The 17,245-nt window shown below is 49.4% G+C and overlaps 1 protein-coding gene across 2 annotated transcripts; it reads left to right on the top strand.

Annotated features, from left to right (window-relative positions):
- Positions 1-2,737: 2,737 nt before the first annotated feature.
- On the top strand, positions 2,738-16,071 carry LOC310689340 (zinc finger protein 746-like). 2 transcript variants are annotated; one of them, XM_083466943.1, is made up of 6 exons: positions 2,738-2,978; positions 7,291-7,680; positions 10,024-10,150; positions 12,068-12,163; positions 14,196-14,309; positions 14,865-16,071. In XM_083466943.1, the coding sequence occupies exons 1-6, from the start codon at positions 2,742-2,744 to the stop codon at positions 15,788-15,790; spliced, it is 1,890 nt and encodes a 629-aa protein (XP_083323069.1). In that variant the 5' UTR covers positions 2,738-2,741; the 3' UTR covers positions 15,791-16,071. The 2 variants fall into 2 exon arrangements, with proteins under 2 accessions (XP_083323069.1, XP_083323068.1); XM_083466942.1 differs by having other exon boundaries at positions 7,288-7,680.
- Positions 16,072-17,245: the final 1,174 nt, after the last annotated feature.

Below are 17,245 nucleotides of genomic sequence, written 5' to 3'. Positions count from 1 at the left end.
GGTGCCCTTTAACATCACGCTAGCACTGTGGAAGTCCATCATACATGAAATGTTAGGTTAGCTTATGTTCCCTTCTATTTATATCCCGCCTTTCAACCAAAAAGGCTCCCAAGAATAAGCAGATAACGTCAAAATACAATGATGCAAATTCAAAAGAATGCAGATGCAAACAGCTTGGGCTGTGGTCTAAACCGATCAGAAGGTCGGCAGTTCAAATCCCTGCAACGGGGTGAGCTCCCGTTGCTGTTGCTCTGTCCCAGCTCCTGCCAACCTAGCAGTTTGAAAGCACACCAGTGCAAGTAGATAAATAGGTACCGCTGCGGCGGGAAGGTAAATGGTGTTTTCGTGCGCTCTGGTTTTCGTCATGGTGTCCTGTTGCGCCAGAAGCGGTTTAGCCCTGCTGGTCACATGACCCAGAAATCTGCTTGTGGACAAACGCCGGCTCCCTTGGCCTGAGAGCGAGATGAGCGCCACAACCCCATAGTCACCTTTGGCTGGACTTAACCATCCAGGGGTCCTTTACCTTTTACCTATATCATCTAAAACCAGTTTGAAGACCGTATCATGATATCGGTTTCATAATTTTTGCCAGCAAACCCACAGCGCCACCTGCGTCCCTATCGCCCAGCCCTAGTTCCTGCCAAAAAGGCTCCCCCCCCAAAAAAAACCCCCTGCAAAAATGTTAACACTAAAGCAGCATCTTTGACTTATTAGGGGAGGGAGGATTTCATTTTTGAGCAGCGGGAGACAAGCAGCCTCCCAAAAGTGCGTTTGTAGCACAAAGAGTAAGAATGTAAGAAGATGCGTCTTGGAAGAGCATGACGTGTCCGGGACCTTCTGGCTGGGGCTGATGGGAGGTGTAGTCCTAAACATTTGGAGGGCATCAGATTGCCACGGCCCCCTTGGTTGGATGAACTCACTCCCTGTGCCTGCCACTCTATAAAAAGCATTATTCAGAATATCCGTTTGCATGACCCACTAAGGAAGATAACGCAAAAAAATCAGAACGGTAAGAATTTCACATTCAATTGCAACTATATACCGTATTTTTTGCTCTATAACACACACGTAGTTTTTAGAGGAGGAAAATCCGTAGGCATGCCACCCGTAGGCATTCCCTCCATAACACGCACAGACATTTCCCCTTACTTTCTAGGAGGAAAAAAGTGAGTGTTATGGTGCAAAAAATACGGTAGTTTAATTAAGCCAACAAAATCGATGAATTGGATCCAATGATACCAGCTTTTCAAAGCCGGCTAGTCAGTTACACTTCTGGTGTGTCCCTGTCTCTTAGCGTTCCCCCCCCCCACATAATCCCAGTCCCCAAGGAGCAGTACCACCCACTTTGGGCACCACTGGACTGGCACGAGGTCTTTTAAGGGCAGCATTTGCTGAAATAGTCCCCCCCCCCCTCTTATGGGGATAAAGTGCAAACTTTGCTGCCAGCTGCTCTCCATTTAATAAGTTTCCCCTGCAATCCTGGGGCATTTCCCTATTTTCACGTGTTCTCATCAAATCTGAACTGATGAGGCAGGATCTGACCCACCTGGAACCATTTACCAGGCTTGACCAGAATCTGTCTCAAAGAATAGGGTGTGCTCAGCTTTGGGGTGGTCCTAACCTGGCGGGGAAGGGGATCAGAAGATGCAGGTAAGCATTTGCAGGATTCCTGTGGGTTTTCTTCCCGCCTCTGGACATGGAGCAAAGCTGCAAGTTTGGGTATGTCCAGCCTGGAGAAAGGAAGTCCGAGAGGTGACATGGTAGCCAAATACCTGAAGGCCTGTCCCATGAAAGATGGAGTAAGCTTGCTTCCTGCTGCTCCAGAGAAAGAGGACCCAAAGCAACAGATTCAAGTGACAAGGAAGGAGATTGTGACCAGACATTAGGAAGATAAGGTAAGAGCTGTTGAGCAGACTCCCTCGGAAGGTGGCAGAGGGCCTTCTTGGTGGTGGCTCCCGCCCTGTGGAACGCCCTCCCACCAGATGTCAAAGAGAACAACAACTACCAGACTTTTAGAAGACATCTGAAGGCAGCCCTGTTTAGGGAAGCTTTTAATGTTTGATGCATTACTGTATTTTAATATTTTGTTGGATGCACCACTCTGGTGAGACAGTCCATGGGCAGGTAAGGTCTCATCCTGCGTACCAGATGGAGCTGGCAGACAGCCGCCCTGGACACAGAATGGACCTGCGCCTCCATGGACAGCTGTGAGTCCAGAATGACTCCCAGGCTGCGCACCTGGTCTTTCAGGGACAGTTACTCCATTCAGGACCAGGGAGTCCTCCACACCTGCCCGCCTCCTGTCCCCCAAAACCAGTACTGCTGTCTTGTCAGGATTCAACCTCAATCTGTTAGCCGCCATCCATCCTCCAACCACCTCCAGGCACTCACACAGGACCTTCACCGCCTCCACTGGTTCACTCACATCTCCTTGCCCCTGACCCGTGTTTCAGCGTCTGTGGGAATGGGGCATGGAACTGCACAGAGCAGAGCTGCCCCCAAAGCCGTCCTGTGCCCGGGGGAGCTGGTCTACGCCTTCGGCTCCTGCCTGCGGAGCTGCGGCAGTCCCGAAGGGAACCTCAGTGGTGTCCGGGTAGAAAGCCAGGGCGCACCCCTCCCGAGCATGTGCAGAGTGCTTCCGCCTCCTGGAGCCACTGGGGCTGGCTGAACCCCCCCCCCCTCGCCGACCCAGGTCTGCATCTGCGCTGCGTCTGCGCTGCCTCCCGCAGGAGGATGGATGGATGGAGGCGACCGGGCGCCGTCTGGCTTCATCCCGCCTGCCTTTGCTGCGGGTGCGCGGCTCCTCCTCTTCCCTTCTGCCCCCAGCGGACGGCGGACCCCTCTCCGCCTTCCTCCGCCTTCTGATTCCGGGGCTTCCCTCCTCCCTTCCCTCCTTCCTTCTTTCCGGCGGCTTCTCCGGACGGATCCAGCCCACCTGCCCGCTTGCGATGGCCGCTGAATGGGATCCTTCTGCGCAGGTAGGGCGGGGAGGAAGGGGTTAATTTTCCTTGCAAATAAACGGATCGCGGGATTTTTTTTGGGGGGGGAGAGGGGAAAAAAGGCTCCGGGGCTCAAGGTTTGCGGGGAAATCCCGCGCCCCGCCCTCCATTCCTGGATTGCATGGGGCAGGGGCGCGCGGATCTGCACGACCCCCGAGGCGCACGCGTTTTGGGGGAACGATCCGGGAGAGGAGGTCTTCCCTGCATCCCTGCGTTGCCCCACCACCCCTCTCTCCATTTCCTTGGTGTAAGGCAGGCATCCCCAAACTCTGCCCTCCAGCACAGCTGTCAACGTTTCCCTTTTTTCAAGGGAAATAATAATAATAATAATAATAATAATAATAATAATAATAATAATAATAATAATAAATTTATTTATACCCCGCCCATCTGGCTGAGTTTCCCCAGCCACTCTGGGCGGCTCCCAATCAAGTGTTAAAAACAGTACAACGCTAAATATTAAAAACTTCCCTGAACATTCCCTTATTCCAAATAGGATTCCCTGCAAGAAAAGGGAAAAGTTGACAGCTATGCCCTCCAGCTGATTTGGGACTACAAGTCCCATCATCCCTGACCGCTGGTCCGGTTAGCTAGGGATGATGGGAGTTGTAGTCCCAAAACAGCTGGAGGGCTGAGTTTGGGGGTGCCTGGTGTAGCGGCTCCCAGAAGCTGGGGGTTGTTTTTGCGCTGTCTGGGGGGGCATGCACAAAGCGCCGGGTGGTTGGTGACTTGGGTGGCTGCTCCTGGGCAGGGGCTGCGAGTGGGGGCTCCTGGGGGGGCTCATTTTCTCCCCATCCTTCTCCTTGGTGCGGAAAGAGCAGACACTCAAGCTCTGTAAATTGTGCAAATTCTACATTTACGTCTTCCAAGGCAATTCGTCCAACGTGGCATGCATAATTCTCCTCCCCAGTTTGGATGGGCGGGGTATGTATGTATAAATAAATTATAATTATAATTATAATAATTATAATTATAATTATAATTATTGTTGTTTATCCTCACAACCATTCTGGAAGGTAGTCTTGCCCAAGAGGCTTGCCCAAGGTCAGCGTCATAGCTGAGGCGAGATTCGAACCCTGGTCTCGCAGGTCATAGCACAGTACTGCAACCACCGAACCACACTGGCTTTCACACACAGAGAGAACGCTTTATTTCAGTCCATGGACCCAAAATACACAGTACAAACATTGGGTTTTGCTATATATACAACCAACAATATAATTTAGAGGTCACTTAATCTGCTATGCTATAGACATACTTACCTGGGAGTAAGCCCCATTGAACTCTTTGGATGTGGCTCCTGAGCAGCTGTGACCGTAGGGTTATATTGCCAGAGAAAATGCACTTTTCAAAAGGGAACAAATTTGGCCTCCTCTCCTGCAATTAGAAATGGGCTCTCATTCATATGTGTGGCAACAAAAACTAACAGCTGTTTTTTTATTTACAGATTTATATACCACTTGATTGGTAATTTAAACCTCAAAAATGCTCAAAGAAACAATAAAACGTTGACATTTCAGTGAATAACAGTTTTAAAAAACACCTGTTTGAAACATTCAAACGAATGATAATGAAAATCAGCAAAAAGCTAAAAAGTAGATTATAGGCACTGTCAACATTGCACATGTCTGGATAGGCCGGCCTAGACCAAACAGCTGCTAAAAAGGCACCGGCCTGGTTTCAATGGGCAGGGAGTTCCACAGTTCCTTGTGGGACCTTAAAGATTTGGATTTGGCTCCACTGGTCTAGGTCCCCCACACAAAGCAGAAGAAAACCAGTTTGCTCCTTCTTCCACGTGACAGCCCTTTAGATATTCGAATTCTTAAAAGGCTGAACTCTTCTTTTTTTAAAAAAAATATATTTTTTATTAGGGTTTGTAAAGAAAAATACTAAGATTATTATCAAACATCTTTTCTTTTGTCCAAAATAAAGCATTAATTTAAAGGCGAAAAAGAGAGAGGGAAAAGGGAAGGAAGAGATAGAGAAAATGGAATAGAAAAAGATTTAAAACAGAGGGGAAAGTTAAGAAGATATAGAACACTTCTGACACCCGTGGTGCCCTTTTCGTAACTGTCGTTTTGTGTGTGTGTGTGTGTGTGTGTGCGTGTAAAAATTATTTTTTTACCAACCACCAAAACACAAACAGTGAAACCCCCCAGGCGAGTGATACATTGGGTATACAATATTCAATAATACACATAATACATACTCAATAATATTCAATAATAACATATTCAAATCAACCATATGTACACTTCTATATACCTTAACATTCCTCCTTCCGCAAGGTTTATTTAACTTTTAACATTTTTTTCCATTTTTTTATTTTCCAAATTTATGACAAACACACACAAAATAAAAAGCATATTAAAAAAGAATAAGAAACAAACATATAAAACATCTTACTATTAAAAATCCAATTTGATTTCCATTGTTAAGCGACTTCCTCGAATCCTCCCTAACAGAGTTTCATTCAGTCTCATTGTAGCAATTTTCCAATATCCACTTTCTAATAAAATTAACTTATTCAAATTACTATTTTCCTTCCTTTTCATAGTTTCTCAATCCATAGTATTATGCAATTCAACATTTAATCCTAGGCCAGTTTGGTACTTGCAAGTATTTCAGCTTAGGTTGTATTATAATATTTGGCTAAATATTCCTTAAATTTTCTTCCAGTCTTCATAACTTTTAACATTTTAATTGCCCCAAATTTTTCAAACCTACTCAAATTAGTCAATATCTTCTCCAACCAATCCTCCTCTTTCTCTCTGACCTTTCATTCTACGTATCTTCACAGTTAGGTATTCTAAAATAATAATATTATTCAGTTTCTTCCTCCATTACGTAACTGTCGTTTGATTCTGCCCATAGCTGTCAACTTACAGATTTGAAAATAAGGGACCAGCAGCCTCGAAAATAAGGGATCAGCAGCCAAAATAAGGGATTTTGCTTAGCTTATGCAGAAATCCGGCACTGATGGAGCCAGGCTGCTTTTGCTGCGACTGACTGCGTTTTGCAGGGGGTTGGACTAGATGATCCTAAGGGTCTACAACTCCGACCAAAGAAGAGGGGCAGACAAAATTGTTGAACGACGTCAAGATGGCAAAGCTTACAGGCAGAATTAGAAACCAGGAAGAGGACCTCTTTCATAAAGAATGGGAAAAGTTTATAATTTAGTTGAAAAGCTATTGTAAAGAGTTACATACATTGGTAGTTACAGATAGGTAGCCGTGTTGGTTTGCCATAGTCAAAATAAAAAAGTTCCTTCCAGTAGCACCTTAAAGACCAACTAAGTTAGTTCTTGGTATGAGCTTTCGTGTGCATGCACACTTCTTCAGATACACTGAAGTTGTTAAGAGTCGTCAACAGGCTCATCTCAGCTATCTGCCAATCTCCCATTCCCACCACCCTTCTGAGTAATACCCCTCCCCACCTTCTCACTATATAGAAGGATCTGGCAACTTCTGTTTCAGTGTATCTGAAGAAGTGTGCATGCACACGAAAGCTCATACCAAGAACTAACTTAGTTGGTCTCTAAGGTGCTACTGGAAGGAACTTTTTTATTTATACATTGGTAGGATTGACAGAAAACTTGTAGTAAAAATTTGAACAAATTTGAACAATGGATGGACAAATGATTTCTAAAAATAGTTATGAAAGGGATGGAGAGGGGGAAATCACTACATTAAGATGCTGCACTGGTCGGAGGGGATGCTAAGCAGGACGTCGGGGCTGCTGTCGTCCTGGTGCGAGGAGTTCCATCGGCCCTTCCCCGCCCGAGAGAGAGAGAGACTCTCGCCCACGCCACCTGCGAGCCCAGCATGAGGCGGTTGTGGCGCCGCGGTGGCCGCTGAAGTACCGCCCTTCTGCGTCCCTCCCCATCCCCTCCTCTTCCTCCTCCCTCAGGCTGCCTCCTCAGCCACCGCTGCCGCCTCCTGCTTCCCCTGGCAGCGCGGCGGAAGTCTCGCAAGAGAGGGGCTGCCTGCCCACCCGCCGCCACCCATCTCCTCACGACACGCCCCTGAGGGGGAAAAGGGAGAGATGGAGACATGGCAGCCCGTGCGCGTGCTCTCTCTCTCACTCTCTCGAGGCGGAGGACCCCGAGCCGCTGCTTCCCTCCCGAGCCGGGCGAGCATGAAACCCGGGAAATTTAAGGGACACCATAAATCTGGGACAGCAGGGGGAAACGGCGCTGGGATAAGGGAGTTTCCCGCCAAATAAGGGACGGTTGACAGCTATGATCCTGCTGCTGCCTCTGAGTATCTTCCCTTCCTGTCTTTGCCAGCAGGGCTTGGAGTGGGGCAGAGGACCCCTGCAGCCCACCCCGCTGCACCCTTGCTTCCTCCCCAAGCGGAGCTGCGGCGATGCCGCCGGCCGGCCGGCCGCTGAGATCTCCCTCTGGACGGTGGTGGCCGCCATGCAAGCGGTGGAGAGGAAGGTGGACGTCCACGCTGGGCGGCTGCTGGCGCTGGAGCGGAGGGCGGGTCTGGCCGAGAAGAAGCTTTCCGGGACGGAGAAAGCCATGGCGGAGTTCAGCCACCACCTGGACGCTCTGGGGACCCTCATCCAGGAATACGGGCAGCTCCAGAGGCGGCTGGAGAACATGGAGAACCTGCTCAAGAACCGAAACTTCTGGATCCTTCGCCTGCCCCCAGGGTCCAGGGGGGAAACCCCCAAGGTAAGCAGGGGGGATTCGCACAGAGGTAGAGCTTCATCCAGGGGAAGAGCTATGTATAGCCAGAGGCTTCTGCTGATATAATAATAATTCATTATTTGTACCCCGCCCATCTGGCTGGGTCTCCCCAGCCACCCTGGGCGGCTCCCATCCGAATACAGTGGTACCTCGGGTTACATACACTTCAGGTTACAGACTCCGCTAACCCAGAAATAGTACCTCAGGTTAAGAACTTTGCTTCAGGATGAGAACAGAAATCGTGCTCTGGCGGCACAGCAGCAGCAGGAGGCCCCATTAGCTAAAGTGGTGCTTCAGGTTAAGAACAGTTTCAGTTAAGAACGGACCTCTGGAACTAATTAAGTACTTAACCCGAGGTACCACTGTACAGTCATACCTCGGGTTACAGATGTTTCAGGTTGCGTTTTTTCAGGTTACGGACGCTCTGAAACCTGGAAGTACCGGAACGGGTTACTTCCGGGTTTTGGCGGTTGCGCATGCGCAGACGCGCCAAATTGCAACCCGCGCGTGCTCAGACGCGCAGCTGCGGGTTGCGAACGCGCATCCTGCACAGATCACGTTCGCTACCCGAGCGTCCACTGGTGGAATAAGATTGCAGTGGTTATTGCCAGGTTATTACAGGGATGGTGATGGTGATGGTGATGATGATGATGATGATGATGATGATGATAATAATAATAATAATAATAATAATAATAATAATAATAATAATATTTATACCCCCACCCATTCTGGGCAGCTCCCAACAGATTAAAAGCAGAATAAAACATCAAATATTAAAAACTTCCCTAAAGAGGGCTGCCTTCAGATGTCTTTTAAAAGTCAGGTAGTTGTTGTTCTCTTTGACATCTGCTGGGAGGGCATTCCACAGGGCGGGTGCCACCACTGAGAAGGCCCTATGCCTGGTTCCCTGTAACCTTGCTTCTCACAGCGAGGGAACCGCCATGAGGCCCTCAGAGCTGGACGTCAGTGTTTCCTGCTGCGGGGAGTTCCCCAAGTAAACTGCCTTATTGGGGTAGCACAAGAGAGCCAGTGTGGTTCGAGTGAACCTGCTCCATTTGAACCGAACTGGACCCTGTGATTGTCATCAGAGGCCCTCTCCCTGAGAGGTCCAGAGGGTGGCAACACAAGAACAGGGCCTTTTCTGCAGTGGCTCCCCGTTTGGAAAATGCTCTTGTCAGGGAACTGGAGCCAGAGAAGGGGGGGTGGGGAGAAAGTTCCTCTAATAAGCAGCTGTTCGTCTTCGGACGAGAGAGGAGAAGATGGGGGGGTCAGAGGGGAGTGAATCTGAGAGGGAGGAGGAACGTCCGGGGCCAAGTACCTCCCGTCAGAGAGGAAGGAGGGGGGCTGGGCTTTGGAGGTGGCTCTGCTGGCCAAAAACGAAAGCAAAACAGTCGGGACAACTATCCGACCATGATTGAGTTGTACTTTTGAACTGCTCTGTAAATAGCTTCAAAGAGGCAATAAATCCTTTGTAAATATGGCTGGATTCCCGGACTCTTATCTTCGCTGAGCACTCACAACTCACCCACGGGGACAGCTCTCCTCAGGGAGGCTGACCTGGTTAGCATTTGTTTTATTTCTTAAATTTATATACTGCCCTATACCTGGGGTTCACAGAATAAAAGCAAGATAAAACCACAAAATACATAATAAAAATAAAAACAACAACCCAATAGTCCCCCCCCCTCACAAAAAAACCCCACATTTTAAAAGGGCATAGAATGTCCATCAGATCTACTCATCGCAAAGTATTGGAAGACACAAGATTTACCCACTCTGGAAGAATGGCAGATGAAGGTGATGGACTATATGGCTTTGGCTGAGATGACCGGCAGAATCCGAGACCAGGGGAAGGAGACAGCGGAAGAAGATTGGAAGAAATTTAAAATTTATCTTAAGAAATATTGTGTGCTAAAATGTTATGGTTATAGAAAGTTAGTGGATTACAGCTGTAAAGATCAAGTAGAAGAAAAGAAAAGGAAACAATTAGATAAAATTAAGGGGGAGGATTTGCTGAAATAAATTTTGGAATTGGAATGCAGAAAGAGGAGGTATGGGGAGGTCGGTGAAATAAGTTTCAAGAAAAAAAGGATTTGAAATTATACATGTTTGGTTTTGTGTTTGTATGTCTGTATTGTGTATTGTGTGTGTTTATATAAATTGTGAAAACCCAATAAAAATTTTATTAAAAAAAAAAAGAATGTCCATCAGATCAATCAAAGGCCTGGTTAAAAAGGAACGTATTTGCCTGGCGCCTAAAGGTGTATAATGAAGACGCCCCCATTTATTTATTTATTCATTCGTTCGTTTTACATGCCCTCCCAGGTGCCGGTGACCTTCGACGAGGTTTCTGTCTGCTTCTCGGAGGAAGAATGGGGGAACCTGGATGAAGACCAGAAGGAACTCTACAAGAACGTCATGAAGGGGAACTACGAGTCTCTGGTCTCACTGGGTAAAGAGAACCCTAAAACAACAAAGCCAGTTGTTGTCAGATTCAGGGCAGAAAAAAAAGAAGAATTCCTTCTTCACGCAGCACCTTGTTAAACTTTGGAACTCCCTGCCACAGGAGTCAGAGATGGCCACCAACTTGGGAGGGCTATACAAGTTCTCTTTTTTAAAAATAATTTTTATTCATTTTCCAATTTAAAAAATTCCAATGAATATATCCAACCATAATACTTCAATTAAAATAAAAAACCAAAATAAAAAAGACCAAATTATAGTCCAAATTATATTTATTAATTTTTCAGAGCTCCCCATGGTCTGGATCTCTGAAGCATATCTCCACATCATAGTCCTGCTTCTCCTCGTTGTTTCCATATACAGTGGTGCCCTGCAAGACGAACGCCTCGCGAGACGAAAAACTCGCAAGACGAAAGGTTTTTTCGTTTTTGAGTTGCTTCGCAAGACGAATTTCCCTATGGGCTTGCTTCGCAAAACGAAGCTTGCCCCCGCACCCCGGACCCCTTTTGAACCAAGGGGCGGCAACGGGGAGAAGCGATTCTCCCCGCTGCCCCTTCCCTTGCTTTAAAACAGGTCCCCTCTGTCCCCGGACGGTCTCCATAGGAACGCATTGATTGATTTTCAATGCATTCCTATGGGAAACCGTGCTTCGCAAGACGAAAAACTCGCAAGAAGAAAAAACTTGCGGAACAAATTAATTTCGTCTTGCAAGGCACCACTGTATTCCACATCTCGATTTAAACGCTTCATAATTCTTTGTCCCTGGGTCCACTATTCTCAGCCATGTCAAACATCATGTGCTTTCATCCGTCGAATACAGCTTTGTTAATATATATTTTTCCAAAGTTGGGATTTGACAAATTCGCGGAGGCGGCGCAGGCTGTCGATGGCTCCCATCCATGCTGGCTACGCTCTTCTTGCACGGCTGTAGGCAGAAATCCTCCTGAATATCAGTTGCTGGGAACCGCAGGAGGCGAGAGGGCTCTTGTGTTCGAATCCTGCTTGCGGGTTTCCCACAGACCGGCAGCAGAGCGGAGCCATTACGGCTGGTAGCCAACACTAGCGCTTGCTTGGGTCACTGCAAATCCTCCGGATCCTGCCAGGTTTTTGTCGGTAAACAAAAGGGCTAGAAACTTGATTTGAGAAGGAATCCATAACCCTTAGAAACCTTAGGGTGCCCCGTTCTCTCTGAGGACCGTCATGGGATAAGTACCGTATTTTTCGCTCCATAAGACGCACTTTTTTCCACCTAAAAAGTAAGGGAAAATGTCTGTGCATCTTATGGAGCGAATGTGTGATTGGTCGCTGGCTCCCTTGCCCAGGCCTCCATGGTTGAATGTTTTGCAGGCGGAGGCTGTTTGTTTCCCCAGAGGCATGTGACTGGCTGATTAGATTATCTGTCTGGAAATGGCTCCCTTTCCTTTCCTAAAGAAGCTGCAGAACTGTGAGCTGAACCCCATAAAAACAGGATTTTTTTCCCCCTTTGCAAAAGAAGCCGCGCAACTATGAGCTGATCGCCCAAAAAACAGGGCTTTCCCCCTTTCCTCCTCCAAAAACTAGGTGCATCTTATAGTCAGGTGCGTCTTATGGAGTGAAAAATATGGTAATTCTTTGGTCTTGCCTTTCTTCCCTTCCTCCAGTATGAGGAAGAGCCAGTGTGGTGTAGTGGTTAAGAGCGGTAGACTCGTAATCTGGGGAACCGGGTTCGCGTCTCCGCTCCTCCACATGCAGCTGCTGGGTGACCTTGGGCTAGTCACGCTTCTCTGAAGTCTCTCAGCCCCACTCACCTCACAGAGTGTTTGTTGTGGGGGAGGAAGGGAAAGGAGAATGTTAGCCACTTTGAGACTCCTTAAAGGGAGTGAAAGGCGGGATATCAAATCCAAACTCTTCTTCTTCTTCTTCTCAGATTACGCCATTGCCAAGCCTGACCTGCTGACCCGGATCGAAGGTGGGCAGGAGCAGGTAGCTGAGGACGAAGAGGCTCCTAGGAGCATCGGCCCAGGTGGGTTAAGAGAGTTGGGATTCCTTCCCTCCGTGAGCTGGGAAGGGGGAGAAATCATAGAACCAATTGATTAAACCCTTATTGGTCAATTTACCTGGAGGTTCTGGAGCTCCCTATCTCAACTATCTTCTTGAAGATAAGACAAATGTTATTTCCCTGGCTGTGGCAGAATTTCTTTTGGAGGTAATAAGAATTAGAAACCAATATGCTCTAAGGGACGCGGGTGGTGCTGTGGGTTAATCTACAGAGCCTAGGACTTGCCGATCGGAAGGTTGGCGGTTCGAATCCCCTCGACGGGGTGAGCTCCCGTTGCTCGGTCCTTGCTCCTGCCAACCTAGCAGTTCGAAAGCACATCAAAGTGCAAGTAGATAAATAGGTACCACTCCAGCAGGAAGGTAAACGACGTTTCCGTGCGCTGCTCTGGTTCGCCAGAAGCAGCTTAGTCATGCTGGACACATGACTCAGAAGCTGTACGCCGGCTCCCTCGGCCAGTAAAGCGAGATGAGCGTCACAACCCCCGAGTCGGCCATGACTGGACCTAATGATCAGGGGTCCCTTTACCTTTATGCTCTGGATAAAATATAATGTCTTCCTTGGAATGTTTGTATTCCTACTGGATTTTGTTTTTGGGTTGTTTTTTTTTAATTGTTTTTATTAAATTTTTCACTTTAACAATGCAATCAAATCACATTACGATACGATATCTTTATTGTCATTGTCCCATACAGAACAATGAAATTGAAAAATCTACATAAGACATTCAAAAACCCCTAAAAACTCTGAAACCCCATTTTAAAATACAATGTACTCCTATAGAGACTCCTTATACTGTGTTTAAAACCAGAATTGCATTTGGCTATTCCAGATTATACATATACATATACATATACATATACATTTGCTTTCGTAGATTTTCACGGGTACAGGAATGCAGGTTTTGGTGTCTTCGGGTGTCTTCCCGTGTAAGAGTTGGGGTGTCTAGGCGACGTTTCGACGAGGTCTCACTCGTCATCTTCAGGCTGGTGCTTTCGGCTTCTTGTTACTGGAACAGAGCAGTAACAAGAGCAGTAACAAGCAGCTCTGTTCCAGTAACAAGAAGCCGAAAGCACCAGCCTGAAGATGACGAGTGAGACCTCGTCGAAACGTCGCCTAGACACCCCAACTCTTACACGGGAAGACACCCGAAGACACCAAAACCTGCATACATATACATTATACCTATACATATCAAATACAGTGGTACCTCGCAAGACGAATGCCTCGGAAGACGAAAAACTCGCAAGACGAAAGAGTTTTTCGTTTTTTGAGTTGCTTCACAAGACGAATTTCCCTATGGGCTTGCTTCGCAAGACGAAAATGTCTTGCAAGTTTGTTTCCTTTTTCTTAAAACTGCTTGAAGAGGTGCAGTTGCGACTTGACCGTGCTTCGCAAGATGAAAAATTCGCAAGACAAAAAAACTCGCAGAACGAATTAATTTCGTCTTGCGAGGCACCACTGTAATCTGAATAGTCTGCCAAATTTTAATAGGACTTCCCATGCTTCAAGGAAGATTTATCCTGGGATAAAGTTCATTGTCATCTGAGACCCTCCTTCCTGTGATAGCTCAATGAGAGGTCTGCAGGGTGGAAAAAACAAGAACGGGGCCTTTTCAGTGGTAGCTCCCAGGAAGTGTCGCCTAGCGCCATCATTACAGATCTTTAGGCTCCAGGCAAAAACATTCCTTTTTCATCAGGTCATTGGCTTTCAATTATCGTCTTTTTTTGTGTGTGGGATGTTTATTTTTAAGCAGAATTGTAGTTTATATTCTTTTTTTAAAAAAAATGTTGGCTCTTTTTGTTTTTCGTTTAATACAGGCTTCCTCAAATCGGCCCTCCAGAGGTTTTTGGCCTACAACTCCCATGATCCCTAACTAGCAGGACCAGTGGTCAGGGATGATGGGAATTGTAGTCTCAAAAACAAACAAAACAAAACAAAACGCGACGTATGGGGATGGGGAAATCAATTAATGCCCTTTCCCCCTCTTCGCATGCAGAATTCCCTGCACCCAGAAATGACACGGTCTCTCTTGTCCAGCGGGAAATTGTTCCTTCGGTAGTGGGCGAGTGGGATTCGGAAGAAAGCGGGGCGCCCCCGGATGAAAGCCCAGGTGAGTTCCCAATGGGGGCCAGTGTGCCTCTGAAGAGGAGAATCCAGACCCACCTTGGCCCCTCTTGGCAAAATATCCCTGTGGCTGATCAACGTCCTGTGCAGGCTTAGTGCAATAGCTGGCTAGAGGTGGCAGGAGCAAATAGATGCTAATTAAAAATATGGACCGCAGCCATGTAAGACCTGGACAAAAAACATTGACCAAGGAGTGCGGGAAACCACTTTGATTAACTTGTATAGAATGCTATCGATGGCTACTAGCCAGGATCACTTTGCTGTGCCTCCACAGTCAGAGGTGGCATTGCGTCTGAATCCAAGTGGCTGGAAACCGCAGGATGAGACGGGTCTTGTGTTCGAATCCTGCTTGCATCTGGTTGGCTACTGCGAGAACAGAACGCTGGACTAGGCAGGCCATAGGTTCTTACATTCTTTTGTTGCTGCAAAGTTGGGGTAAATGAATTCACCCCACACCCCGTCATCACCATCCCAGTAACAGCTGGAAAATTTGTTTTTCCAAACTCGTTCCGCCTCTGACCTACTTTCCCTCTCCCCACAGATGCCACCCTCTTTGCCCAGGTGCCTGCCAGGCCAGAGGTGAGGCCCGGGGACCCAGCGCAGTACAGCGCATTGCCAGAGGCCTTGGACCAGGCTGTCTTCCACTTCCCCGAGGAGGGCCTGGCGTGCGTGGACGGGCAGACTTCCGGCGGCAGCCTGGAGGAGCCGGCCGCGTGCGGGAGCGACTTTGCGGACTTCACCACCATCATCGTGCCTGAGGGGGCCCTCCCCGGCGAGGCCCCGTACGTCTGCGCCGACTGCGGGAAGAGCTTCCTGTACGAGGAGCAGCGCGCCCTTCACCAGCGGACGCATCCTCGAGCCTCCCCTGAAGGGAGCCCCGCCTCGAGCCTGCACCCAGGGAGCGAGGCGTACCCCTGCCCCGAGTGCGGGCGCTGTTTCCCTCACCAGGCGAGCCTCAGCAAGCACCGGCTGTGGCACTCGGGCGAGCGGCCCCACACATGCTCCGAGTGCAACAAAAGCTTCCGCCTGAAGATAAATCTCCGTCTGCACCAGCGGAGCCACGCGGCGGCCGCGGCAGGCCTGGCGGCGAAGGCGGGTTCCTATATCTGCGGTGAGTGCGGGCGCAGCTTCAACCACCACTCCAATTTCCTGCGCCACCAGATGATCCACACAGGCGAGCGGCCGTACGCCTGCGGCGAGTGCGGCAAGACCTTCATCCGCAAGGAGCACCTCGCCACTCACGGGCGGCTGCACACTGGTGAGCGGCCGTACCAGTGCCCGCTTTGCCAGAAGAGCTTCACCCGCAAGCAACATCTCGTCGGGCACCAGCGGCTCCACGAAGGCGGAGATCCCTGGCTGGACGGCCCTTCGGGACAGAGGCCTCTCCGGAGCCAGTGGGGCAGGGCGAAGATGCGGGCAGAGACCGGCGGTGCCCCTCGCCTCAGGCAGGAGCGGTTCCCCCCTTAAACGCCCGCTTTGGGCACTGCCAGGGCGCCCGGTGCTGGGACTTAGTGGGATGCAGGCTGGGGAAGCAGTTGTGGACTGAACCGTTGCGGTCGCCAGAGCTGGAGACGGAAAACGAAGCCTGCGGCTCGGAGAGGGTTCTGTTACCAATTTTGTTTCTTCGAAAGGGGGGGAAATTGAGATTTTGCCGACTTTCTCGACGTTGGCCGAGGCCGAAAAAACGAAACTGGTCCTCCTTGTTTCATTTGCTAAGTCTTGATGTTAAAGTGTCGTTCTCAAACCCACTTGACGGCCGTCTCGGTGTCTTGCTTCAAACAATTCCTTAGAGGGTTGGCGCCTTCAGCACCGTGCCTTTTCTAAAAAGGTTTTGTGGGCCTCGGCTCTGAATCCTTGACCTTTCTCCCAACTCTGCAGCTGCAAAGGGGGCTGGGGGGAGCTTCGTTAATGACGAACCCCAAAATCTGGGATCCCCTCAAAAGTTTTGCGGTTGTTTCGCAGCAAAAACAGGAAGCCATGGGTTCGAGTCCTACCCTCCAGAGCAGGAGAAGACAAGCTTGCTCCCTCTTCTGTAGCAGTTCGTAGTTAACAAATCTGCCAGGGAATATTGTTTCATTGTGGTGGGTGGGTGGGTGGAGGTAATGCCTCACTTTTAATTTAATTTTTAAATTCATAATGGCTAGCAACTTGAGACAATAAAATGTAACACAGGTCGTTGCTCAGCGGTAGAGCTTCTGCTTTCGTTGCAGAAGGTCCCCGGTTGAGTCTGCGGTGGATTCGCCAGGTTTACCGTATTTTTCGTCCCATAGGACGCACCTAGTTTTTTGGGGGGGAAATAAAGGAAAAAAATTTTCCCTTTATTTCCCCCCCAAAAGCAGGTCGGGGAAACAGAACCAGGTCGAGGAACAGCGGGATGGCGGCGCTGCGCCTCCCTGCTGTCCCCCAAGCTTGTGGGGTTGGCCGATGTCTGCCCCGCATGAGGGGTGCTCTGCATCAGGGCGCCCCCCTTCGGGGTGGCAGGCTGCTATCCGCAGCATGGGGAGCCCTGCGGGGAACTCCTGCAAGGCTCCCCACGCTGCGGATGTCTGCCCGGCGCGAGGCGCTCTGCTTCAGGGCGCCCCTTGCGCTGGGCAGCTATCCGCAGCGTGGGGAGCCTTGCGGGGAACTCCTGCAAGGCTCCCCACGCTGTGGATGTCTGCCTGGCGCAGGGGGCGCTCTGCTTCAGGGTGCCCTGCCCGCCGGGAGGCAGGCTGCTATCCGCAGCATGGGGAGCCTTGCGGGGAACTCCTGCAAGGCTCCCCACGCTGTGGATGTCTGCCTGGCGCGGGGGGCGCTCTGCTTCAGGGCGCCCTGCCCGCCGGGAGGCAGGCTGCTATCCGCAGCGTGGGGAGCCTTGCGGGGAACTCCTGCAAGGCTCCCCACGCTGCGGATGTCTGCCTGGCGCGGGGGGCGCTCTGCTTC

The sequence above is a fragment of the Podarcis liolepis genome, assembly GCF_965112155.1.
Source record: "Podarcis liolepis genome assembly, chromosome: 12".
In the NCBI taxonomy this organism is placed as follows: Eukaryota; Metazoa; Chordata; class Lepidosauria; order Squamata; family Lacertidae; genus Podarcis; species Podarcis liolepis.
This window is presented reverse-complemented; position numbering and strand designations above follow the sequence as displayed.